At 37.4% G+C, this 26,349-nt stretch overlaps 2 protein-coding genes across 6 annotated transcripts in view; both read left to right on the top strand.

Moving 5' to 3' along the window:
- Positions 1-119: 119 nt before the first annotated feature.
- Positions 120-8,658, top strand: LOC125768077 (heat shock 70 kDa protein 4). 2 transcript variants are annotated; one of them, XM_049435265.1, is made up of 6 exons: positions 120-477; positions 3,425-4,096; positions 4,153-4,999; positions 5,656-5,748; positions 6,105-6,206; positions 6,318-8,658. In XM_049435265.1, the coding sequence occupies exons 1-6, from the start codon at positions 371-373 to the stop codon at positions 7,035-7,037; spliced, it is 2,541 nt and encodes an 846-aa protein (XP_049291222.1). In that variant the 5' UTR covers positions 120-370; the 3' UTR covers positions 7,038-8,658. The 2 variants fall into 2 exon arrangements, with proteins under 2 accessions (XP_049291222.1, XP_049291223.1); XM_049435266.1 differs by lacking the exon at positions 5,656-5,748 and having other exon boundaries at positions 122-477.
- A 229-nt stretch (positions 8,659-8,887) lies between these two features.
- LOC125768075 (mucin-5AC-like) overlaps positions 8,888-26,349 on the top strand; it is a 34,644-nt gene continuing 17,182 nt past the window's right edge. The window contains exons 1-4 of one of the 4 annotated variants that reach the window (XM_049435259.1): positions 8,888-9,744; positions 9,855-13,645; positions 14,209-14,360; positions 17,294-17,442. In XM_049435259.1, coding sequence (XP_049291216.1) covers positions 17,368-17,442 — 75 coding nt within the window. In that variant the 5' untranslated portion in view covers positions 8,888-9,744; positions 9,855-13,645; positions 14,209-14,360; positions 17,294-17,367. Of the gene's footprint in view, positions 9,745-9,854; positions 13,646-14,208; positions 14,361-17,066; positions 17,443-26,349 lie in introns of those variants that run through there. The other 3 variants (XM_049435262.1, XM_049435263.1, XM_049435260.1) reach the window with 3 other exon arrangements.

The raw sequence follows: 26,349 nt of genomic DNA on the forward strand, positions 1-26,349 counted from the left end.
AAACTGTGCGTAGCAATATTGAGGGTTAAACTGAGATTCCGTTTGACTGTGTGCGTGTGTTGTGTGATGATGGCTGTCATTTCTCTATAAAAGTAAGAAAGCACCCGTGTGTGCGTACCCGATCAAGTTTTCTGTGACAAAATCGCTTTCCGAGTGAATTGAAGTAGGCAGCAAAGTGTGCAGCGAGAGTGAATATAGAAGTTAATCGAGGAAACATTGTTTTCAGTTTGCAACGTTATTGAGCGGAGAACGTGTTCTCTATACATTCATAAAATAGCAGTGATAGCGTATCGCATTCATTCGTGAGGCCAAACCCGCCTGGTACCTTCCAGGAAAATTAACCAACCAACCAAGAACCAAGCAAGGCAAAATGTCAGTGATTGGAATTGACTTCGGAAACGAATCCTGCTATGTGGCGGTTGCTAAGGCCGGAGGCATCGAAACCATCGCAAATGATTACAGTTTGCGAGCCACACCGTAAGTAGCTATTTGGAAAAATGTGCAAGAGTGGTAAAATAGTCTTTCATTCCCGTAATCTTCCACGCAATGTGCACCGCTTGGTACATGCGGAATGTGGGAGTGTGTGTGACTCGAACTATACAGCATGCACACGCTAAACATTTGGCGTGGAAAGATTATGTAAAATTTTTACATGTTTCTACTAGCTTTCGGTATTAGTTTGCATTAGTTGTTTAAAGTGGTAACACTAGGTGCTCTGGAAAACATGTTCTTGAGTTTTCCATTCGGCAAAATATAGTTTCTCGAACAGTTTGACAGTTCAAAGCGCTGAACACAACCTAACCTCAAAATGTTCGAGAATGTTCTCGTACTATTATCGATTTCCCGTCGTTACTGGAACATTTGGGAAGAGAAAAGATCTGCACCACCTAATTGTAAACAACAAATGGTGCCGACTAAATGCTCTCTATCCGCTAACGATGTTGCACCCTATAATGCATTCATGGCCATCTCAAAGAAGGTATAGAGCGAGGATATAGCATTAATGTGTGATACGCATGCCGGCAAGATTGGACTACGAACAGAGACAAATGTATTTTGAAACATGCACACCACACTACACAATCCATTTCATCAGCTTAGCAACGTGTTTTTATGGTTGTCCTTCGCAGCTGGTGTGTCATCTAGATATTTTTCCTTATATGCTTAAATTACGGTGGTTTGTTTAAACTACCACTGCTTGCATGGGAATTTTCATTACTCTTTCACCCGCAGTATGCCTTATCACATAAGGCATGTTTATCAGCGTTGTGAGGTCAAAACTATTCTTTATGAATTCTTATTAGTTTTCAAATCTATTCCTTCTAAACGTTTGTTTATGGCAGGTTGTGCAGCTTTGCATGATAATTGATAGTAACTTATAACTCAAAGTCGCCCTAATGTTTCAGAATGATTTATTATTCATATTAATAATGTAACAAAATATATAACAACTTTAATGCACGGCATTGGTTGCAATAAGGTATGTTTAGAAAAACGGGTGTGTAAAACATTCTTCTGCTAAACAAGTGACAGCAGTTTGTTAGCAGGGTACCATCGTGCGAAGAGATAGATATACCTTAAATGGATACATCAACTGTTTGAAGGTCAACCAATGTATTGAATGGTGCTTGCTTCATGGTAGAAAATTTGTTGTTTGAGCATATTTATTGGCGATTTATTTGCTGTAAGCACAACAAAACCTCCCTATATCGGAGCTTGGGGTTGTAAGAGTGCAAAATTTATATTATAATACCGATAACATACATATATTAATTAAAAGAATCATACCGTTTTTGTACATCAGTTTGCATTGTAGATGTTCACAAAATGATATATCCCTGTTTGGAATATATCTATGTTTAGGTTTCGTTGTAAAATGAAATGCGTTGCCACTTTGTTATAAATCCAAACAATTATAATATCTTTTAAACTAATTAATTTAAATTAATTAATAAAGCAAACTAACGATGAAATATTAAAATATTGAATAGATGGTTCAAAACAAAAATCTTAAAATAGTTTTAAGATATGAAACGCTTTGGTTAACCATCAGTTCTGTGTAAAGAATCTTTACGACCTACACACCTGATCACCTGATGAAAGCAAGCAGTGTCAGTGTTACATCGTTTCTTTCTCCAGTTTTGGTAGCAGACGTTGAACATGGTTGATCGAAACTGCTGCAACGCTGTTCTGTATTGCATTACTTGCCATACGATGCGTATATATCCGCCCCACTCCATTCGAACAAAAATTTCTTCCTTCCTTTGACGCCCTATTTCTTTCGTCCTTCTTGTTTTGAATGTGTCGTTTATAAAACCGTATGGTCATCTTCTAGTTAGAGAGACCTGTAATAACGTTCGAAAAAAAACACAAAAACCGCGTTTCATAGGTGTACATCAAGTCGCTCTAGTGGAGGTGTGCGTGGCGTGTTATTTTAGCATGCGATTACTCACAAATCTCATATTTATAAGCGCAACGCTGTCGACCATACCGTTGTTTTAAAGAGGCAGACAGAGAAAGGCCTATCGGTTGGCACTATTCGTTGAAATAAAAAAAATACCCGCGAACCTTTCGTCCCCCATGTCGCATGACCGACACCGTACCATACTTGTACACTTTTTGGATCAAACGTTCCGTTTTTGGAATGTACATCTGTATATTGTGCAGTACTGTAAGTCGTTGTATTAGGTTTCATGACCTCTGCATGTTACAAAAATGATCGTGCAATACATTATATACGTAAAGTCTTGTGCAGCAAACACAAATAGTATCCATTTGGTACTTTTTGAAATGCCCTTAAATTTGCCCCCTATCGTATTATTATCCTATTTATAATTTTTAATAAACTTAAAACAATTTCATTTCGCAATGGATATGATTCTCGTTTAATACGAGAACTTTGCAATAATGTTGTTAGAAAAGTTAAAATATTCGTTGATTAGGGATTTCATTTATAGATCTTACGGGAGTCTTTTTTTAGGATGGGTAAGGGTAAGGGTTGAAGGTTCTTATTTACGTTTTGAGGTCAATCATAGATCGCTGATCATTTTTCCAATCGTTCTAAATCCAATCTCAATATTTTGTTACCGTGAGGTTTTTAGCAATGGCACTTGGTTGCAGGTGACTGGCGTGGAGGTATAATGGTATAGAAGTATGTGTTCACTAAATAAGTTAGATGGGTGTGTTGCAGCTGTTTACTTTTATGTTTCCCGTTTAATCCACTATGGACTACAACAACAATACAATCCATCGAAATTGGTCGAACAAAAACATTTATAAACATTTTGCTGTTCCGTATATATTTCTTTATTGTATGTCTATACTTAAAAATGTATAAGTTACAATTGAAAAACGTTTCAAATGAGTTACTAGTAATGTACATATAACCGTTTAATCGCATCACTTTCTCTGCATATACTTTTAGAGCTTGTGTGGCGTTCGTAGGCCGCAACCGTGTGCTGGGTGTTGCCGCTAAAAATCAACAAGTAACAAACATGAACAACACGATCGGCAACTTTAAGGGATTGCTTGGTCGAAAATTCAACGACCCTTATGTGCAAGATGAGCTTCGTACGCTACCGTATCAGACGGAGGCTTTGTCGGACGGTGGTATAGGTATTCGAGTGAACTACTTGGACGAGGAGCACGTTTTTACTCCGGAGCAAATCACGGCGATGTTATTCACCAAACTTAAAGATGACGCATTTAAAGAGCTGAAGACACAGATCAACGACTGTGTCGTCACTGTGCCGTCATACTTTACCAACGCTCAACGTCAAGCCCTACTTGATGCGGCCAACATTTCCGGCCTTAATGTGTTGCGACTCATGAATGAAACTACGGCCACGGCTTTAAGCTACGGATTTTATAAACAGGATTTGCCTGTTCCGGAAGAAAAACCACGGAACGTTATATTTGTCGATTGCGGCCATGCATCGTTACAGGTGTCAGCCTGCGCATTTCACAAAGGTTCGCTAAAAATGTTGGCCAGCTGCTCAGATTCTGTTGGTGGTCGCGATTTCGATCTAGTGTTGGCAACGCATTTTAGCAAAGAGTTCCAAACCAAGTATAAGATAGATGCTTCGTCTAAGAAGAGGTATGTACATGATTTATTATAATGGATAGATTGTAATTTGTTGCTTTCCCTTTCAGAGCTTTTCTACGGCTGATGGCAGAGGTAGAAAAATTGAAGAAAAATATGTCAGCTAACAGCACAAAGCTACCGTTAAACATCGAATGCTTTATGAACGAAATAGATGTCCATTCATCAATGCAACGTTCGGAAATGGAGGAGCTTTCGGGTCATTTGTTCAGACGTATTGAATCAACGATGCGTAAGCTGCTTGCCGATTCGAAGCTTACGGCGGAGGAAATTCATTCGGTCGAAATCGTCGGTGGTAGCAGCCGCATTCCAGCTATTAAGCAGCTGATTGAGCAAATTTTCGGCAAATCAGCTAGTACCACTTTAAATCAAGACGAAGCTGTGTCCCGTGGAGCGGCCTTGCAATGTGCTATCATGTCGCCTGCGATGCGCGTTCGCGATTTCACCTGCACGGACGTACAGGCCTATCCGGTTTTGATATCCTGGACGGACGCAGATGGTGCGCATGAGATGAAGGTATTCGACCAGTATCATGCAACACCGTTTACTCGACTGTTGACCGTACACCGTAAAGAGCCGTTGACTATTAATTTGCATTACGAACCGAATAGTGCACCTTATCCAGATGCATTTATTGGTTCATATCATTTGAAGGGCATTAAGCCCGATGCGAATGGCGAACCACAAGAAGTTAAAGTAAAGGTTCGCATTAACCACCACGGTATCATTACGATATTAAGTGCGACGATGTACGAGCGCAAGGAAAGTGAAGAACCGGCATCACCAACTCCAGCCACCAATGGTGATCAACAGAAAAGCGGTGATGTAAACCAAACTACAGCATCACCCCAAGGTGACGAATCTGGCAAGGTTGGAGAACCTATGGATATCCAAGAGGTAAGTTTACAATGGTATAAATGGATGTGAAAAAAAAGATTTCGTTTGTTACGTACCTCATTTGTGTAATGAATTACATGTCATTCCGTAGTTTTAACCGATCTGTAACAAGGATCGCGCTTCCAACTGTTGATGTTTTCATTTGTGGAATATTTTAATCTGAGATAGGAAGATAACGATCTCTCTATTTAATTTTCCAAACCGAAATACTTTGTTTTCTTGTTGTTGTTGCTATCTACTTAATATAGTTCAATCCTTCATTCTGCTGACTTGTATGTATGATGTGTGTGTTTCTGTAATGAAATGCGTTTGGTCTCGTTTGAATACGAATATATAAAAACAATAATACATTGTTAAGGTGAGATGTATTGCTCATGGACAATGCAAAGTAAATGGAGGAACTCAAAATTATTCTGTTTGTTGTCTTGTTAAATGTTACTTACAACATTAAACACAGTGTACTGTGTTTGTATTGGATTTTAGCAAGATCATGATGTAATATCAAATTTTTCGTTCGTTTTCTAGTCTGTAGATTTTAAAAATTCTTTTGACCCAACTGACTCTTCTCTCATTCTGTATGTCTTTCTCTCTTTTTCTCTTTGCCTCTGTTTGGCTAACTTATGCTTTGATCCTGGCAATTTACCGTGTTCTTGTAGGGTAGCGATGATGAGCATCCTAAAAAGGACTCTAAACCCAACGATAGTAGTGGAGAGGGTTGGACGCAACGTGTCACCAGATGGTTCACATCGGTATGTGCTACCTTGATATGCTTCTATATTACTTGTTGTCAAAGATAACATGAATTCTGCGTTTCATACCGGAAACACACACTTAATTTCACTATTTGCCTACTAGTAAAGAGAGACCTTTCATTTTATTCTTATGCATTTTGTAACAAACGGCAAACATGTTTAACTCAGTATCCATTCCAGCACACTGTGAACATTTTAGCATTGTTCATGATGTTTAGCTCATATGCTTGGCGTGAATATTTGTAATTGAAAACGTATTACAGGTTTTGGTGTTTTGTTCGTACCTGTATAATAAATAATATTAATCACTATTCTTAAGCACTGATTTTCGTAACCATTATCTTTACTTACAGGACAAGAAGAAAAAAGTAACTACGAAACAAGTGGAATTGACGATTGATTCCAAAACGCATGGATTTGTACATGCAGAATTGTCCAAATTCTTCGAGGAAGAGGTACGTATTCCTGTTCAGAATATTTGATAAATTTTGTTCGTGTACACGTCTTAATGTGTTTATATTTGATTATTTGCATTTGCGTGAAAAATGTTTACATTTATGTTTCAGATGAAAATGATCGCAAATGATCGTCAAGAGAAAGAGCGTATTGATGCACGAAATGCCTTGGAAGAGCAGGTATATGAAGTACGCGAGAAAATTCAAGAAGATGGCGCCCTGTATCCTTACATCGATCCTCTGAATGCTGCCGCAATTTGCCGCGAATTGGAAGATACTGAAAATTGGCTGTATGAAGAAGGTGAATCCTGCGAAAAAGGTGTATACAAAGAGCGACTAGAAAACATGCGTGCTAAGATTGAACCGGTTCGGGTCCGTTGTGATGAGTTTAGTGGCCAGGAACAAGCATTTATAGAACTGGGACATGCTGTTCAGCAAACATTGAAAGCAGTGGAGCAGTATCGTGCGAAGGACCCCAGATATGAACATCTTACGGAAACCGAAATGATTAACATTACCGAAGCAGCACAGAAGGCTCAGAAATGGTATGAAGAGGCCCGATCGAAGTTGGTAGGCGTAAGGAAAATTGAAGATCCACCGGTGAAGCTTGCCGATATTCGCCATGAAACGCAAACCCTGACGACATGTACGAATTCAGTTTTGAACCGACCAAAACCGAAGCCCCCGACCCCACCAGCGGATCAGAATCAACAAAACAGTTCAACGACACCGGGTAATAATAGTGCTGGACAAGAAAAAGCTACAGGGGGTGATAATCAAGATTCTAGCTCGCAGAAGCAAACGACAGAGGATTCCATGGATGTGGAATAGACTTTTCATATTGTTTCATACATCGTTTAGTTCACACCACCAGCAGCAGCAGCAGCAGCAGCAGCATCCCCTACTAACAGCCCATAGCACATCCAAAACGGTAGCGTAATGAAATCCTGCATTTCTGATCCGAAGTTCATATTTCCTTAACACACATCCTCTCGATCGTTAGTGTCTTTGCTGCTAATGATATGGCGATAAGAGAATGAGTTTAGTCGTTTAATTTATTGCGAAAGGATAGTTAGAGCATGCTAGGATCACAATAACACAGTATAGTTTAATTTGAACATGTTTATGATAAGCATGTCTCATATAGGCGATGGATTTATAGATTTACTTGCAGATCACAACAGATCCTTCTAGCTCGGTATAGTAAAATAATTTACAACCACACCAGTTCACAACACAATATCCCACCCATCCTGGACTATGCTTACATTGCTCTACAAATCGTTCGGTCAGGTTGGTTCGGTTGGAGTAATTCGTGACATTAGAAACAAAGGATGTTTTTTATTTGGTTAATATGTAGAAGCTAGCTATACAAACTAAGTTTGTTCGTCAAACAAAGATCCGATAAATAGACTGTATCGTCATCCTTACTTAACTCTGGTGCACGGTATTTAAATATTTCCGGATAAGGAAAAGCTGCAGAGCTACCGTAAACAATACTTATGTGCGTTGAACATGTAAAACTGGTTGAACAAAATTCTGCAACTATTATTTGTTTTTGTATGTAATGAAATACGTTTCCTTATCATTTTCAACGAACATTATTAATTCACAAGCAAGTAGCCTTTTCCGCATTGATAACGAATATGAAAATAACAGTTGTAAGCTTCCTTTATTTGCTGTTGCAATTATTAAATAAGTCATGGAAAGATCAGAATTTCTAATGAAGAACAAAGAAGTTATTAGTATCCCATCAATTCTTGTAAAACGAATGCTTAATCGAAACGATGGTAACGGCTGGCGAGCATCAACGAAAAATTACATGAATGTTACACTATGTTAGAAGTTACAACTGTGGAGGTTGGATGTGTTTAAAATGCTCATGAAGAGAAAAAATTTTACAATTCAACCAGCAAATCATCGCATGTAAACAATAGCTAGATGTTCTTATAAAATCATTCACCTACCGCATTTCGTTACAAAAGCCGGAAGGCTAAAGGAAAAGGACATACAAAAAGAGGAGATCTTCCTTTCGTTTTTATCACTGTTAACCACTACTGAAGTTGGTTTTGCATACTGATTTTTGATGATAAATTAGCATCGGAAAGCACTCAACACATTAAAGCTATTAATGGCATGAACTGGCATAACATGGGCACCGTCGAGCATTAAACATTAATGACAAGAGCATACGAGGAGAAATAATAAATTCTGAATTATGTACTAAATGGTCGATCATTTCTGTGGTTTCATTTAAACAGTTTGGCTACTATAAGTTGTACGTAAGATAAAAAAAAATGATCAGGAGTGATGAGTTCAACCTTACCTTAACGGTTTATGGCTATCATATTACAAAGTCAACAAATTCAATCGAATACCCTGATATGATAGGCGGCACGCAAAAAAAGGTGAATATCTGTATAAATAAATCAAAGAAAGCTCGAAAGCGATACTTGAATTCTTATATTTGATAAAATGTTTATCCGAATTAAACTATCAAGAGAATAGTTTGTTGGTAAAAAACGTTTTATATTTTTTCTGGATTATAAACTTCAACTTAAATACTATGTTCGAGTTTAATGAAGGTGTGTAAAAGGTTTAAAGTTTCTATAATTACATATTTTCTATTTCGTTTTAAATTTCATAACAAATAAAACCTTACAATTGTTGCTGCCTGAAAGTTGATGTTGTAAGGATCTTAGCTAGAGGTTCCTAAATGAAGCTATTCGACATCAATTCATGTTTCTATACAATCATTCACTAGATGTCGCTGTACACAATTTTATTCTAGAAGTAGGTATGCGGTTTGCCTAGTTTTAGGCGAAAACCATTTTAAAATTATTCAGAACTTTCGAGTTTTGGTTGTGTTATTTTACCATCACGAAGGATGCAATGTGTGAATTTGGCTTTATTTTGTTTTGAAAATAGCTCAGTAAATACGAAAACCTTAGAAGCAGCCCAGTTTAAATTTACGCCAGTAGTATGGGTTGTTTGAACTGTTGAAAGCACTCTGAATATGCCTAGAGGATATACTCATTAGCAAATCTTTGCAAAACTATTCAGATAGAACCCCCAACATAGAGAGCAATAGCAACACAAGCCTACGACGAAGCACTTCATTATATTTAGGCACAGCAAAATCAGCAAAATCACATTTGCTAGCATTGCTTAAAATAACGCGTTTACACGAATGGCGTAAAATTAGATGAAATAAAGAAGCGTACGAATGCGTTTGTGGGGTGTTTGACGTTTGTCAAAATCATATTTGTTTCAATTTATTTGTCATTTCTCTCGCCATGGTACAACCGTTTCTTCGGCTCAAGGCTGCTTTGCCCAACGGCTGCTGTCAAATAGTTTCGTGTTGTTGGCCTGGCGGCATTTAGATATTTTGCAAGCAAAACATTTCATCAAAATGCCGAAAAAATTGTACACGTTTTGCTGTCGAATGTGTCTGCATGATGGTTCGGTCGATCAACTGTTCGATATCTATTCGGTGAAAGGATTAGATGATAAACTACTGAGGGTATTCAATATACAGGTAAGCAGCTCCTTCTCACAAAAAGAATTCTATGTCTATCAATGTCATGTCCTAGAAAAGGAATGTGACTGCGTGTATGTATAAATTACTTGTAACTTTATAATTTCCAGATTACCGCTCAAGATAGTTGCACCACCAATATTTGTTTGACTTGTTTTCAAGAGACACTGACACTCGAGCAGCAAATGCAGCAGTTCCAAAAGAATAAAGAAACTGTTCTTAACAATCAGCAGCGATTGAAAAAGAAGGCTCAAGCAGCAACAAGTGAATTACGTACTACAACACCACATAGAACACAAACAGTAAAACGTAACCAATCTGGGCAAACACAGATTGCGCCAGCAGAATCCGCGAGTATCTTAAAAAATATCTTAAAGAAGAATATGCAAACTGCCATATTGCCTAACGGTAACAAAGAATTAAATGTTTCTTCGAATGCAAGCACCGCGTCAGTTTTGGATAAAACAAACAAGCGTAAGAATAGGTCTGCAAAGGGAAAAGATAAAAATCCCCTTTCAGCCTCTCAGCCGTCTTCGAAAGTGTCCTCTAACGAAAAGAAGCCATCGGAGCCAAGGACTCCAAAATCCTGCAGCAAAAATCCAAAATCTTCTCCAGCTGCTAATATACAGCAGCCTACAGTTAAACCTGCAATGCGTACAAAGGCTAAGGATGGCAATTTAGAAAAACAATCTGTCTCGAAAATTCATCCGCTTGGTCCTACTAATGGACAAAATGCTGTTCAACAAACGCTGTCCACAAATTCGGCAATGGTTAATACTGCAGAATGTGCTACAACCGACACAATCTCAAACAATGCTGTACAGCTTCACGGCTTACAAAACAACGCGATAAGTGCAAGTAATATTATCCTGCATCAAAATACTGATACTATTAATTCAATTCTGAGTAATACTAACAAAACTGTTTCGAATGTGGTCCAAACGGTTCAAAGTATTAAACAAAATATACCCGTTCATGTGATTGACATTCAACGAACAACGCAAGAAACGAATCAGCAGCCACAATCCTTGGAACAGGTTGCGGTTGCGGAAAACTCATCGTTGACTCCAAAGGGTCCAGTAAATGTGCCTGTCACAATTCTGCCAAAACCCGGAATACTTGTTAATACATCAGGTGTGAAGATTGTGCCTTTGCTGAGAGTCAATAGTACAGATATTTTGCAGCCATTGCAAGGTGGACTGTGTTCGATACCTTTGGCTAACATATCAACCTCAATCGTTCCTCAAGAATCTCGAGCTGTTGGTACCGCATCGACGGTAATTCATACGGGAACAAGAAGCAGCCCTGCGGCGACAGAAGGCCAACAGTTAGCAACAACAACTAATACACAACACAATTCTATTGCACTGGCTCATAGCAGTTCCTCTGCACTGGCACAAAACAGTTCCTCTGCACTGGCACAAAACAGTTCTACTGCACTGGCACAAAACAGTTCTACTGCACTGGCACAAAACAGTTCTACTGCACTGGCACAAAACAGTTCTACTGCACTCACTACAGTTAGCCTATCAAACGAAAGCAGAGAAAGTGTAATCAACCATACAACATCTCCCGGTGCCATCAAAAAACGTCGCCACAGTACCTTCATTCGAGTATCGTCCAATTTATTTGATGAACCTGCGGAAAAAGCACAATTTGCAATGCTGAATAGTAATCAATTCGTGCGCAACATTGAATCTCTAACCAATGTACCACCAATGGCCACCATTCCGCGTTTACCAGTACTTCCACAAGGCCATAGAGTGCAGATAGTTAGTAACCCCCAGATAATGATGCCGTTCAATTCCGCTAACGTTGATACCATGAACCAACGGCCACTATTCCCAACGACTTCTCAAAATAACAATTTAAGGCAACCGATCGCCAGCAACTTCGGAATCAATTATGGCACGAAATTCCTACCAAGAGCAGTAAACACAACAACTTTTGTTCAATCACCATTTACATCTACTACGTCAACTCAACAGAGTAGTGCAGTGGTTAACAGCAGCATTGGCAGCTACTACTCTAGGTACATGCCTAACAGTCAGCTCAGTAGTAATATTGTTGCGAATAGAAATAATGTGTTCGTATCTTCACCCAGTACTTCGACTCTGCAACGTGCTTGCTTCAAATGCAACCTTTGCTGCTCATATTATCTGTTAGAATCGAATTTAGTAATACATTTACGCAGAATACATCAGTTGGAAAAAAGCGACCAGACATGTTCGACAGTTAACGATCCCGAAATTGTCAAAAGGTTGGTTGCCCGCACTCGGCGCAAATCCATCGCTGATCCGCTACTGCTAAATAATAATCGTACGTAAATAAAATGATTTGAGAAATTCTTGATTTATCTCGAAGACAGAATTGATGTAATGAATTGCATTCGTAAATGAAAATCTTGTTACTACTTTAATATAAGAACTTTATTCCACATTTAACATTCACCAATGCAAAACATGCGAAGTGTTGATATTCTCACGTCTTACAAATGAGAAAAACAAAAGGTTTACGATATGTCTAAATTAACTGCAAAAACAATATAATGGCAGATACATATATATGGACATAATACAATAGCGTTGAACATCAGATTGGAATTAGTTTCATAAAGTTTGCTTTTGGTTTTGGGAATAATTTGAATTATTGTTACCTTGTACAATCAAAACTAAAATAGTTGCATATGGAAGCAGCAAACTCATTATCAAACGAAATGCAGTAGCTACAGTGTAGCTCTCATTTTTATACTAATTATGCATAAACAAAAAAAACTAAAACTTCTAAACCAGCAAAAGCTTAAAGGACGTAAGTGGTGCCTCCCAAGTGCCTTCAAGACTAAGCGGCATTGCGTGGTGGACCGTAAAATGAAGAACGGCGCGTTATGTTGTTAATGACTTTGAACTATGATTTTGTACGGCGAGTTATATGGACGTGATTGTAGGTTTCTAGGGTACTAGTTTACCGTTAAAGGGCTTTAGTTCTGGATGGTTATTGGTGTTACCAAAAAACCTTGTTCCGGAAGGTATCATACCGTGTAACATGCAACCCGTTTTAATAAATTTACTTCATTTTTATGTACTTTAATTTCGTGTATGTGTTTCCTTCCTTCTGGTCGATCACACAAATCGGATCAGAATAAAACTATATTCTTATACTATATATTCATGATGATAATAGTGCCTAAGCTAATTTACTGTTCTCAGTTGTCTGGTAAACGACACACGAATGATTCAAAAATTCAAATAAAAAAAACTGTGTTTATTTGTGAATAGCTTAGCTAATTGCAATATTCATTGCAATCTATTCCACATCAAAAGTGTTTTAAATCCTATAAAGAATATGCAAAAATATTCCTTTGCAACAAGAATTTCCTGCATGTGTCGAGCTACAAATTGATCATATTTTGCCTCGGATGATCGTGGCTGAACGGTATGTAAGTTAGAGGTCTGCTTTTTACACGTTTTCAAAAAACAAGTAGTGTATTAACTAAACTTCAAAAATGTTAACGTCCGTGACAAAAAGAAAACAAACCCAAAACCAAATGCACGAGAGAGCTGACGAGATCAACAGCAATGCTCGCTCAAAATATCAACACCCGATGCAAGTAGAAGGGAGAAGCAACAATATTCACTACACCGTGGAGGGGACTCGGAACTTTAGGTTTAGTCGGGCCTGAGTAGGTTTAGGCCGTTTTCGTGCACGATCGTTGATTTTAATTCAAGCCATTGCGGCGTGAGGACATGAGTCGGTGTTTTCGATAAGTTAACCAAACCAGTGCAATCTTTGAAACTGTGTCAGCGTGGTGAAATGTGATGGAAAATTGTTGAAAATCGAATCAAATGTGTATAACATGGTGTTCGTAATTTTACGACACAGGTGTATTATACAGCAGCACGGTGTAGGTATTCTACGCTACGAAGGAGCGCTTCAATGAAACAAAAAAGAAATTAAGGAAAACCCCCCAAAAACGCTGGGGAAAGTACGTTACAATGTGAAAACGTGGTGCAGTGTAAAGAATTGATGACGATGTAGTTAGAGTGTGACATATTAAAACCAAATCACCTTATTGCAACACACAACCGAGGCAACAATACAGCCATATTTATGATTCGGGTGTTTAATAGCGTGTTCTGGTTGATCGTATTGTAAAATTGTATCCTTGGCGCGTCTTAGATAGGCATCGCATCATCGAATCGAATCGCATCAATCGAAATTGCAATAAAAAAAGAGTGATTATTGATTAGTGATTATTGATGTGTGTGAATGTGGTTTTCTCGTTTCTGCGAAGAAAATGCTTTACTTGCTACAATTTTTTAAATAAGAAACCAACTAAAATTTGTAGTTACTAAAGCACAAAAAAAATGCTATCTGTTTTCAAAGTGTTCGTTAGTTTTCTTATCGCAGCGAGTAATTGTATATTTATACCATTTTTGTTTTGTTTCAATTGTTTCGGTGACCTAGTACTGCATCCGGTGAAAGGATTGGTTGGCGTGTGAAACCTAAACGTGTGAAAGAAATCCAACCGAATCCTTTGCACAAGATTGACATCGAAGATAGAAGGATTTACAAAGAAGTGGTAGAAGTTAAAAAGAAGTTTTTTTTTTGAATTTTTGGTAAGTTTACTAATTCTTTGCTATTTATCGATATTAAGCGTTATGCGCACGTTACATCACTGAATGTAATTAGTCGGGAAAGGAAGCAACCTTTTGCAGGAAAACATTGCGCACAAATACACCTGTTTCATCATGGTTCATCGGCTGTCTTCATCGTGAGGCTAATTCCTTAGCGCCAAGCAAAATATTGAAGCATTGATATTAATACATAAACGATACTGCATAAGTATATACTTTCGAACCAATCATGCGTCATGAAACGGTTGCACACTATTCGTGTTTAAGTTTTGTTTTTTTTTTCTTTCTTTAAATCAGGCCAATTGACCGAAATGCAAAGGTTATAATAATCACGTCCGAGTGCAGTGGACATTCACTTTTTTCACTGAACTGAACCAGTTTTTATGTATTTTCGAGCGTTGGTTAAGAGTGAGAGTGTAACAGTAAAGTTGAACCTATTTCTGGACCTTTTTTTTTAGTTCATTTTGTTTAACAAGCTTATTAATGCTCCTTAAATACGTGATCTACAGCACGGTTCGGGCTCGGGTTGGTTTCGGGTTTAACTCCTTCTTTGCGTGCTCCTGTGTATGTGCGCGCTTTATTCAGTTTTGCTGCGAATGACAGCGTAATATAATTGTGACGGTTGCATAAAACCGGCGATTATGAATGAATCATATGCGTGATTCGTACGTTTCGGATCGGTGAAATGTTATCTAGCTAAGATCATTAGGTGACAGTGTGTTTTAGGTTTTGTTGTTAACGCAACCTTGTTTATAACAATAGTTAAAAAAGGCAAATGCGATGCATGTTGTTCTGTGCGTTGGACAAAGATGTTTTATGAAGTTACACAAATTGCAAAGGATACCGCCAAAACCGCCAATTGTCTGGTTATACAATGTACAGAAAAGAAAAACATAATACAAAAAAAATTGTTGATCTGTTTACGATCCTCTCGTCCTACGCATGAAAAAGCAGTTCGTGCCTTTATTGGCTAGACAAATCTTTCATTTCGTATGATTAGGCTGTAAATGAATTCGGTGCTGCAGTCTTCTGTTAACATGAAATTAGGTTAACTTACATTAAAACTAAGTAGATAAAAAACAAAATGCATCTTAATCTTTTCACAGTATCTGTGCATTAAGTACAAGTTATGTTGCAGATGAAAAGTTTGCGTACAACAAAAAACATAAACGAACAGCATTTCTTTTTCGATCTAACCCGCTAGCTTATCAGCTAAAAGTGAATGAATTAGGGAGAAATCATACCGAAAGGTTATTTGGATAAAACGTCTTCTTTGACGATGATATCGCTTGATTGTCGCCAGCTGGTGAAAGCTTGCATCCAAAATTTGAATACGCAGAAAAGATTGTGCCGTCGGAGCGTCAGGAGAGAGAAAAAAAACTATTTCACAAAAAAATTGGCAGGTTTTATTTGCCGTTCGACTGTAACTAAAAACTGGAGGCGTATGCAAATATCGTTACGCTATGGTTGAAAACGTTACGAAATGTTTAGGCCCCAAAACGTCATGACGAGTAGTACCCCTTTCAACGAGTTTTTCACACAACGAGCAACTCGAAATGGTGCGAAAATATCCCTTTTAAAGAGCTTTCGGATGGGAACACTTGTTCTTTGCTGTTCGATGCCAACCATTACCAAGGAACCAGTGGTTAATGAACTTGTGTTTGTATTGTTTTAAGTATTGCTTCCGTTTGAAACGGATTATTTCACTTTTCATATATATTATATGAAAAAAAATACTCTAACCTTTATACAAAATGCATAATTTTATTTTTATATGTTTAATGCGTTGTATAAAATGTTTCGCCAAGAACTTCAAATATCTTTGTTGATAATCTTTTCCATAAATAGCTCATAGAAAAAAGTTCTTATAATACACCAAGTATTCGAACATTACTCATTAAAAACATTAATAGAATTATGATGATGATCAGACCAGTATGGTATAATGAATTATTGGACCGAAATATACGCCATTGTCAGTAAGCGTTAATATCAGAGTTAAGGAGAGAGAACAAAATTAGAAAAGAGTCTCTCTATTCTAATAGGTTTATATTCTTTTGTCGCTAACAGGTTGACATACCAGAGGCTGACTCATCCGACTTAGTCATATTTGTTCTTTTTGACATAATGTATAACAAAAGAAAGAAACTAAATATCACAGAGAAGATGTAACTCGTCCAGCAGTTCCCTATCAGTGACTTTTAATTATGGAAAGCTTTATTACGTCATTTATTAGCGAAACAGTTGCACGATGTGAATTAATTTTTGGCCAAAAATTAACTGTTGTTACGACGACTGTTTCTTAGTAATAATCGTTAATTAAACGTGCTTTAAATGATGTTAAATGAAATATCGGTTTCACCGAAATATCTTTAATCCGTTAGTCGGCGATGGTAGGTTAAAACGAAATGACCCATTTTTTTTTTGTAAAGACGATATGCTTACAATTTTGTTGTACTCGTCGATGGATGTATCAAAGGGTGAATACCAAACGATGATTTGTTGTGAAACTTGGTGTTGTGCATGGTTGTTGTAGTTATTTCGAAACATAACTTACCGTTAGCATCAGTTTAAGTGAGTGCTTACGTTCGTTCTACAGAAATAATGAACTCCATTAAATATGAACCATGACAAATTGTAAATTACATGGCCTGTGCATCATACGCAACTGAAGCAGTGATGATGGTCAAGGTCACAGCTTAATGAGACGGGCGTATAACACTTAATTAGTGTCAAATGTGAATAAAAACTGTCATTAGTGTCTAACAATAACAAAATGTAGAGTGAAAGTAGAGCTTACTGCAGGGTGTTATTAGTAAGAATTGCTAAATAAATTCACACGTTTAGTTACTTTTTTTTAAAGATGCTATCCAGATACACGACTAATACAATATATATTTTTCCATTTTATGCAGGCTGGTTGCAGTGCTCGAGTCCACAAATCCAGCGGAACGGCCATTAAAGGGGCTGTTTGGGATTCATAGATGCGATGAAGTGGAACAACCGTAAAATAACGACATTGTTGTCGTTATTTATCATCACTAGTTTATGGACGTTAAGCGAGGTGAGTAAAAACTCAATAAATACAATTTCTAACCTTTAGCTCTTTTGATATGATATTTTGTGCATTGGGTTTGGATTTTGAGTTTTGGATTTTACGATGTTTTATTGCAATTGTATTGCGAACACGCGGGCATACTCGTGTGATATGAAATCGCCATCCACGATTGTCATTTGTGTCTTTGATTTTAGCTGTTATATGTTTTTGTATTTCACAACAGTACGACTAAAGTTTGTTACTGATATTGTTCATTTGCTTTTGCGAAAAATACTGCTGCGTCTTTGAAACTGATCGATTTTATTTTAATCAATGAGTTTTGGCGAGAAAACAGATTCGTTCAGCTTCCGACGTTCGATAAATGAATGTTCCATGAATAAATTTAGCCGTCACTCATGAATAATTTCTTTTCAATGCTTTTTTTCCTTGAAATTTAGGTCAGAAAATCTGTTAACGATTAAGAAGCAGGAAGCTTGATTTGATTTGATGATATAGAGATAGGTATATCTATTTCTTATATGTACGTGAATCGTTTCAGTTTTAATAGTTATTACATATTTTGCATTTGTATATTTTTTAACAATTTTGAAGCATTGAGAATTCTTTGTGTACCCATTTCGAGACCCTCGCAGGTTGTTGCACGTCTCTGTGAACCACTAATATATAGTGCTAGTGTTGTGCTTGGGATCAGTTTTTTAAGGTTAACCCCCTTTAATTTCGATCAGCTAGTGGTTTATCGGATTGATTAAAGCATTGTAGGGCTCGTAAAAGTTTGTCCATCGAAAAGAAAAACAAGACAAGAAAATTTATTCACCGTGACCAAAAGAAAAAACGCAATAAAGCCCCCAAATGTCATGGTGTTTGTGAAACAAACCAAAGTATCCAAAATGAACTTATATAAATTACATCAAACCTTCGGCCACCTGTAATGTCCGATTTGTGTGTTACCATTCATGCGGAAAAATCTCCGAAAAATGGTCACAGTGTAATGGAACGACTTTCTCGCAAGTTTCTTTCAAATCATATAATGATATAAGCGTGGTGTCGGAATTAAGCTTTCCTAATGCGACGGTTTTACGGAACGAGTAGTACTAAACTTTGTTCGCGACTTTGTGGCTCCTCCCGGGGTTCGCAACGGAAGGTAGTGGTGGAAAGGGGCGATTAGAGGGGCCCTGCGCATTTATGTCCCATTGTTGTTTTCCGCCTCATTCAAATCTGCTAACCATTAAGATCGGAACAGTATTTCTGGCTGGTGTCGTGAACAAAGTTTTACAAAGTGGCAACTTGGTAAAATTGGATTATCCCTCTCGCTGGCCTGGGGCAAACTTCGTATAATTTACTCCATCAGGAAGAATGCGTTTTTGTTCCTAAACGCATGTCCACAGCGTTGAACATCTCACTTCTATTTGCAACACTGGAATCGATAGTGAAATTGTTTCACTTTCCATGAAGAATGGAGCTTGTTTGAATGGGAACAATAAGCGAAGTAAACAACTACTACAACAACAACAAAATCAAAGTTGTAACTGGCAATGTAATCATGATCAGCTGAACCCAATGTATATGAATTATCTTAGTTTAAGCGAACTACGTTGTTTCGCGCTCTACGAGAGAAGTTATCTGCAAATTCAAGTAATAATTTTGTCAGATTATGAAGTGTATTTTTTTCCATTGTTGTTGTTATATTGTTGTATGTTGTTTGACTAAATAAACATAATCATTTGTTATGCGTATGCACACCACAGTTGTAAATAAAAGTTGCTTTTTTTGATTCCTAAACTCTATACAAATACTAACTAACTTTGAAAAATTTTCTCTATCATTCATGCGTCTTTTTCTTTTATCTATGAATGCAATTTTTGTTCTAGAATGCCTCGTTTATCTTTTTAGTTTACATAAGTCAAAACTTGGAAGAAATCTGATATCAGATCACAATTGACGCACTTTGCATCCGTTTGAAAGATGTGCACTAAAACAAACATAAATAATTTATATATTTTTTTCAACACGAATTACTCAAAATAATGTTGAAAGTTTCAGCTTGAACTATATCTTATGAACTATAAAATATAGTAAAAAATTAGTGCAAATCCAACTAGTGCAATAGACTAGGCAATTGAGTTTATAAATATTTCAGTCTGTTGTTAGATGTAAATAGGCATAATATATTTTTTCACTCATATATCGCACTTACACTCATATATTGACCAAACATGAATACAAAAATTTTAATTTTTAATTTAAAAAAACAAGACATAACACTAATCACACGATTGGAAGACTTGTTAAAAATGTAAATGAAATATATGGTCGAGTATATGAATAAACTTGAGTATTGAAATATACAGTTAGTCAAGTTGGACATGAATTTGATTTGTCTGGCATGAAGTAATTCGTTTATTTGTTTGTGCCACTCGTAAACATTTAATTTTAAATAAAAATATTTTAAAGATTTTTGATGGATGCATGTTTGTTTGTTTATTTAATTTGTTTGCTTGCTTATTGTTTATTTTCTTATTCATTAAGTTTAGCATAACGGTTATACATATAACCGCATAGTATATGCACTCTCCTCTTGGCTTAACGACCTCTTAGGTCATGCCGGCCATTTCTTACTAGACTTACTTTTACCACTAAGCCTGTGGGGATGGGTCTGGATGGGATTTGACACCCAGTCCTGTCGTGTCGAACCGGAGCCGTACACCACTGAGCCGCACCAAAGTATACGGATAGTAAGGGGATAAATACACATATCGTCTACTAGTATTGTTCTTCTGTTTTCTTCACTCCAAATACCTTGCACTAAAGATTCACTTTGAATGCTGCGGTTTGTTGTGAAGAGAGAAAAAAAAAGATAAATTATTACGGATGCGGTCAATTGGAACCGCAACCACCGATTAGAAGAAACATTTTCTTAAGGAAGAAATTTCTCGCTATTGGTTGTTGCTTACAGGTACAAACTGTGATTTTCATTGAGACATCACGTTTTGTTCCAGTTCCCAACTGGTGGTACAAGGGTTAGTCAAAATGTCTTACTACATTGTTATCTACGCAATGCATTGTACCAAGAAATCAATTTACCTGCATTGACAGTTTATGTAAGCTCGGTGTGGTTGCTGAATTTGTGCTAGTACGGTACAGATGTAGCGAAAGCAAACTGGGCATATGGGTGCTGTTTCATAAGTATGTGTGCCGTAGCCGCACGGATGCAAACCTACATCCTTCAGGAAGCTGGTACGTAATGAAACGAAACGGGAAGTATTTTTCTTACCGCAGTGTTGCCCGCCGCCATAAGGTGCCAGGAAAATGGATACGGTCATCTACCGTGAGCGAAAGTAAAAGCGCTTGGCAATATGTGTAAAAGAAAAAAAATAAAAAAAAGATGGAAAAGTGTTATGAAAAGGGAAAGAAAGTGACTGGTACAAGCATGGCACGACGTTGTGCAATAATTGTTTGGCGTACCAGGTTTTATTGCGTGCGATCCTTTAGCGGTGCAATGCATAATTGGTTCAGTAAGTGTATGCTCCAAAGCATAAGTTTTGCCAAGCTTAGCTTGACGACATGAGGTGGACTACAAATCGGGAAAAAAGTGTGCCAATATTGAACAGTTCGTATAAAACAAAATGAAAACTGTAAATGGTTTAGTGATTAATCTAAGCTAAAGAAAACGGGAAATAGCGGAAGAAAATATTCGATTTGATTTTCATCCTGTAGCTTTTATTCTTATTGCTTCTGGCACAGCAAAGCTGATAATTAAAGGCTGATTACGATTCATCGGTAGCTCAGTCATCAATCATACAAACATTTATAATCACCTCTAGGAGTTCATTGACGCGTGGTATTTTGCACAGCACGGCAAAGCTTTAAGCATTGCCGATCGATCAACTTTTCATCGTAAATAAACAAAACATCAGCGTAACGACTTGAGATGCGAACGAAACGAAATCGGAAAACTTTAGGCACCCTTCAGGAGCTACACGATAATCAGTCATTCCACAAGCAAGAAGAAAGTGTAAAGACATGATTGGTGCATTTATTGGCGAAGAGAAAGGAAAAACGTACCGGAAGATGGTGAAGTGTGAAGGCATGATTTTAGAAGTCATGTGAGCCTAACAATTGATTCTACCAACCAGTGCTCTGCACCAGGCAGCCTAATTGTTTTTCCTCTTACGCGAACCGATCGGTGCTAACGCTAATGGTGACGGTGTAAATTATGCCATTAAACGCAAACATAATCACGGATCGCAATGTCACCTAACCATGTACCGGTTAGGTACCTGGTACGATGGCGAGTGATCGAACGAGTTTAAACAATTGAATTAAGGGAGTTGGTTGTTCTGCGTATCGTCTTACTACACCCTGAGCAGTAGTGTACCGTACACTAGGCAGTCTTTTGTGTGCACTTATTATAGTGTCTCTACCAAGGGAGTAGTAGCCAAGGAGTAGTACCACGATGCCATGGCACGATTTAATTGGAATCGAACGAATAGCATTCCTTTAAATCGATCGACTGGAATTTTCTCTCGATGCAGTCGTATGATTATTTCACTTTTGTGTGTCATTGTTCAAGCCGATCGCCATAACAGCTAAATGTGTTTTCATCCATACTATCGTCATCGCGCTTTAATCAATGACTGTATGTTTCATGCTCGGCACACTAAATGACACTTGAACGGTGCGGTGATACCGACGCACAACACCATACCCTAACTCTAAGATGTATGTACAGCCTACGCAACAGCCTTGGCTTTTGTACCTTTTGTGAAGTAGCCTAGATAAGCGCGGAGCTTTTGCTTGGAAATGGGTACATCGGGCAATTAGCCAGCGAGAGATAAATTGTCTTTGCTTTGACAATACGTTTCGAGATAGGAAAGTATGATACGAAAGCTTTTGTTATGCATGATGAATGTTTGGTTTCAGTAGGTACCAGACACGTTATGAATATGTGGTAGGGTAGGAGTACGGCAAATTTGTTGAAGTTTAGATGAATCAACATTACCTGGTGTTTGGATCAAACACAGCGTGCTGATAAATGGTGAAAAGACATTATTTAAATTTACAACACAACCAAACTATGATATTTAGCTAATGCTTATTAAATTTTAGACATTTTTCACAAACCGGATACTTCATAATTGTACTTTCATCACCCAAAATGATGCTACACTGATGAAAATCAATGTCATGACAGGTGATTAGCAGCGAGCTAGAAAGAAAAAAAAGGAGGAAATTAACAATGTTTTCGTAACAGGATGCTCATTAATTTATGCTGACAAATTATAAGCAACGAGCGATAATTGATTGCATCAAAGCAAAGACCGAGTAACGTTCTTCCGTGAAATATTTGCTTAGGATGCGGGTGGAAAAGCAGTGCAGTTCAATAGGAAGAACATTTTGACTAAGACGATGTAAAAGAGATGCGAAACGACAGTGTTTTTGAGGATTTTTTTATTGATTGATTCTTTACAGCGGATGAATAAGTACGCAATGCTGCTCTAGTATCGGCGCTAGTATCATAATGTTAATAAATCAGTGTAGACGTCTAGGCAGTATGTTAGCTGTTTAACGCTAATGGTCGAATATTTTCCACTTGACTGAATACTTTGATATAGTCGATTTCGTCGAGACCATGCGCCTTATCTGTTCAAGTGGGTAACTACTTCCGAAGAGAATGTTTCAGAAATGTTTTCGTTTCAATTTTAAATTAATATAGAAAAACAATAATCAACATAATTTGTATATGGTGAAAATATTTTCAAGGAGTAACCTATTTTAAGGAAGAACTGGCGGTCTTGTGACTCAGCATTCAGCCAAATCGTCGATTTCTTGCAACAAAGATCAACCATCCGGTTAAGCCTGATTGACCTCATGGTCGTTGAACCAAGAAAAGGAAAGGTTTTCAATAGTATGTTAAAGCGTTGTTAAGGTACTTACTATTTTCTATTCACTTTCAAGTATACCATTTTTTAATGTTGTTTTCTACCCAGAAACGTTTTCTACCCATTTAACAGTCCGCAAGTAATATTACCATCAATTGTGTGGAATATATAAAAAGAACTACTCATCATTCCCCAGTACATACAGTAGCATGTTGTATATAAACCTTAAGAGGAAAAAATAATTCACATGCTGAAACAAAAATGCCTTCTTCCAGTATATATTTAAACTTAATAATGGTAGACTGCTTCAAGTCTGGATTCCCAACCATGTTCCACGCGGAGATGGGTGAACACATTCGCATTCAAAAGTGAAAGGATTGGATGCGTGGTTAAAGCTTCGACCACTCTGCGAATGCTTCGAACAAAGTTGTGTAGCAGGTATATCTCTTGACGCCACTCGCTGTGACCAGAGCTCGTTAATCAAGGTATCATGGTGTCCGATCGAAAGTGCCAGGTACTTCAGTTTACGAAATGTGATCTTGTTTCGAACAATCGATTTCATTGACTCGCTTTCTGGTAGCAAATAGGCGCGAGCGATTGATATTGGCTAGAAGTCAGTAGCTGGCAAAGAGCACTCCTCGGCCAAAGTGTCCCTTATGTGAATATGCTCTAGGGTATCTTCTAATGCCTTCCTAATGATGAAACGTAAAGGTGCTAAACTGAACATGATGTCTTAGTTGAAATAAGGAGGGACATGTGCAGCATTGCACCTGAAATAATAGACTCGAGTTGGAACGTACACTATTATGCAAATTGCTTCCTGTATCTTTTTTTTTACTCCATCGACATAAAACTGGGTTTTCCATACATCCTTGGGATTCTGCACACGTCGAAGATCTAGATCTAGATGATATTTACGTTCTGGTTGCTGCACTTTCATTTATCAGGTATTTGTACGGACGCAGAAAACCAGTTGCCAAGTAGAATGCCAAGGTCATAGAGGATTTCCTTATGTAAGTCACGCTGCGCTAGGTAGCGTTCTTACCGGATCAAAGTGTATCAAATGAAGATTTTAAAACGCTACGTTTGATAGTTGTACAACTTTTGGAAAGTGAAGCTGCCCAAAATTTGAGACTAATTTGATTCATAATATGTCCTGTTGACATTTAAAAATGAGAATGTGCGAAAATATCATCCAGATCAAAACCGGTTCCACATTGCATTAACCTTAAGCAAAAGCTATTAATGACCGGCATTTTGCAGGATTTATTTAAAAAAAACAACAGCTGCCTTCGGTGGTTTATTATATGTTTAGCTAAATGTCACGGCAGGGATTATGATTAAAACCTAGAAATAAATCACTAACGTACAAATCAGCATAACGTACAACAAACTATTCTTTAGCAAAAGGGATGGAAATAAGTGTAAACAATATGTACGATAATGTTATGCTCCAATATTTTAATAACATCAATTTATTATAATATATGTAATATATTATGTAATATATAATGTATATGTAATATATAATAGATGTTAAAAAGGCTTTGCTTTGAAATAGAAACATATTTTATCGAATAATTTTTATTTCCAAAAACCTTGTTTTTGAGGGTATATCTTCTCTTGGACATGTTTAGAATGTTTAATTAATATACGGTATGTGCTGCTTGTAATATATACTTGTATACAAGACAATACACCTTCAACAAAAAAATCGTTAATTATAACATTTTATAAAGATTGCAAAAAATTAATTAAATTATAAAAATTTCCTTTTGTTACATTACATCACACATAACAAATGGTAATATTAAGACCAATTGCAGTATCATTGTTTCCAACGAAGCAGTTGCTACGAGTGTTGCTAAACTACAAACAAAAAAATCACAAAAGTCATTCTTGGGCTAACAATTTTTCTTTAATACTAGATGGTGGCCTGTGCACAACAATAGCCAAATAACGAACTATTTTTCAGGGATGTGTAATATTACAGTAGCTATTAGATGAATGGACGATACATAAAGAAAGCGTAATGTTGTTATCATTTCAAGATTTAATTTTTATCATTTTGTAACCTTAAAGATTCGCGCATCTGAATCTGTAACATCGCAACGTAAAAATAAGTGACGTAGTACAAGATATCCCGAATTAGATTTTGGCGCAGCAATTTTTCACGCGAAAGTGGATAACTTCAAATTTCATTGCAACCATAGCCATCAGCCATCGTGCCGGGCTGGCAAAAGATGGGAGAGAAGATGGCTTGCAATGAGGATTTATTTGTTAATTTATAATATGGGATAATCCGCTTTTCGACGCAGTCCTAATTGTGTGTGTGTCTTGGTGGCGGAAACAAAACAGAGCACGGGCGCGTAACATTTACTCTCGATTGCTTTGTATTAGCGGAGCGCGGCTGTGAGGATGGTTTGTTTGTTTTTTTTTTATTTTTTCATTCATTCTATTCCAACACCAATTAAGAGGCTGGTAAAAAAAAGTATATACATGTTATTTATACATAACAAAACATCAGCACATTGTACCATTAGTACATCAAGATGTGGGCCACATTTCGTTATCACGTTTAAGAGCAGCACTTGGAGCACTGCAAATGGAAGGTTGGCACGCTGTACTGGCTTTTTTTGTTGTTGCTAAAGCGTCGCCGTTCGACAGGAAAAAGTGCGAAAATTAATGGACGGAAATAAAACTAAATAAAAGTGGACCATGCCCTATAGCTACTCGCGCTACAATCGTCGCGTCCTTCGCTGGTACCGTGCAACTTTAGAAGGAAGCAACACACCAGCCCAGTCCAGTCTTGCCCTCAATTAATGCAGCTGGTTGGTCAATACGTCGGCTGGGCTATTCGGATACTGGTACGACTTTTCCGACGGGTTTGTTTGTTTTTTTTTTATTCCTTTCTTCGTCCTTCTACGTCTCTTAAGCCTTGTTTTACCGCAGTGCTTGAGCTTATGTAACAGAGTTGAACTGATAAACTGGTTTATGTTGGACGGAATACCGCTAAATGGTCGTACATCAACGT

This window comes from Anopheles funestus, chromosome 3RL (assembly GCF_943734845.2).
Source record: "Anopheles funestus chromosome 3RL, idAnoFuneDA-416_04, whole genome shotgun sequence".
Classification (NCBI taxonomy): domain Eukaryota; kingdom Metazoa; phylum Arthropoda; class Insecta; order Diptera; family Culicidae; genus Anopheles; species Anopheles funestus.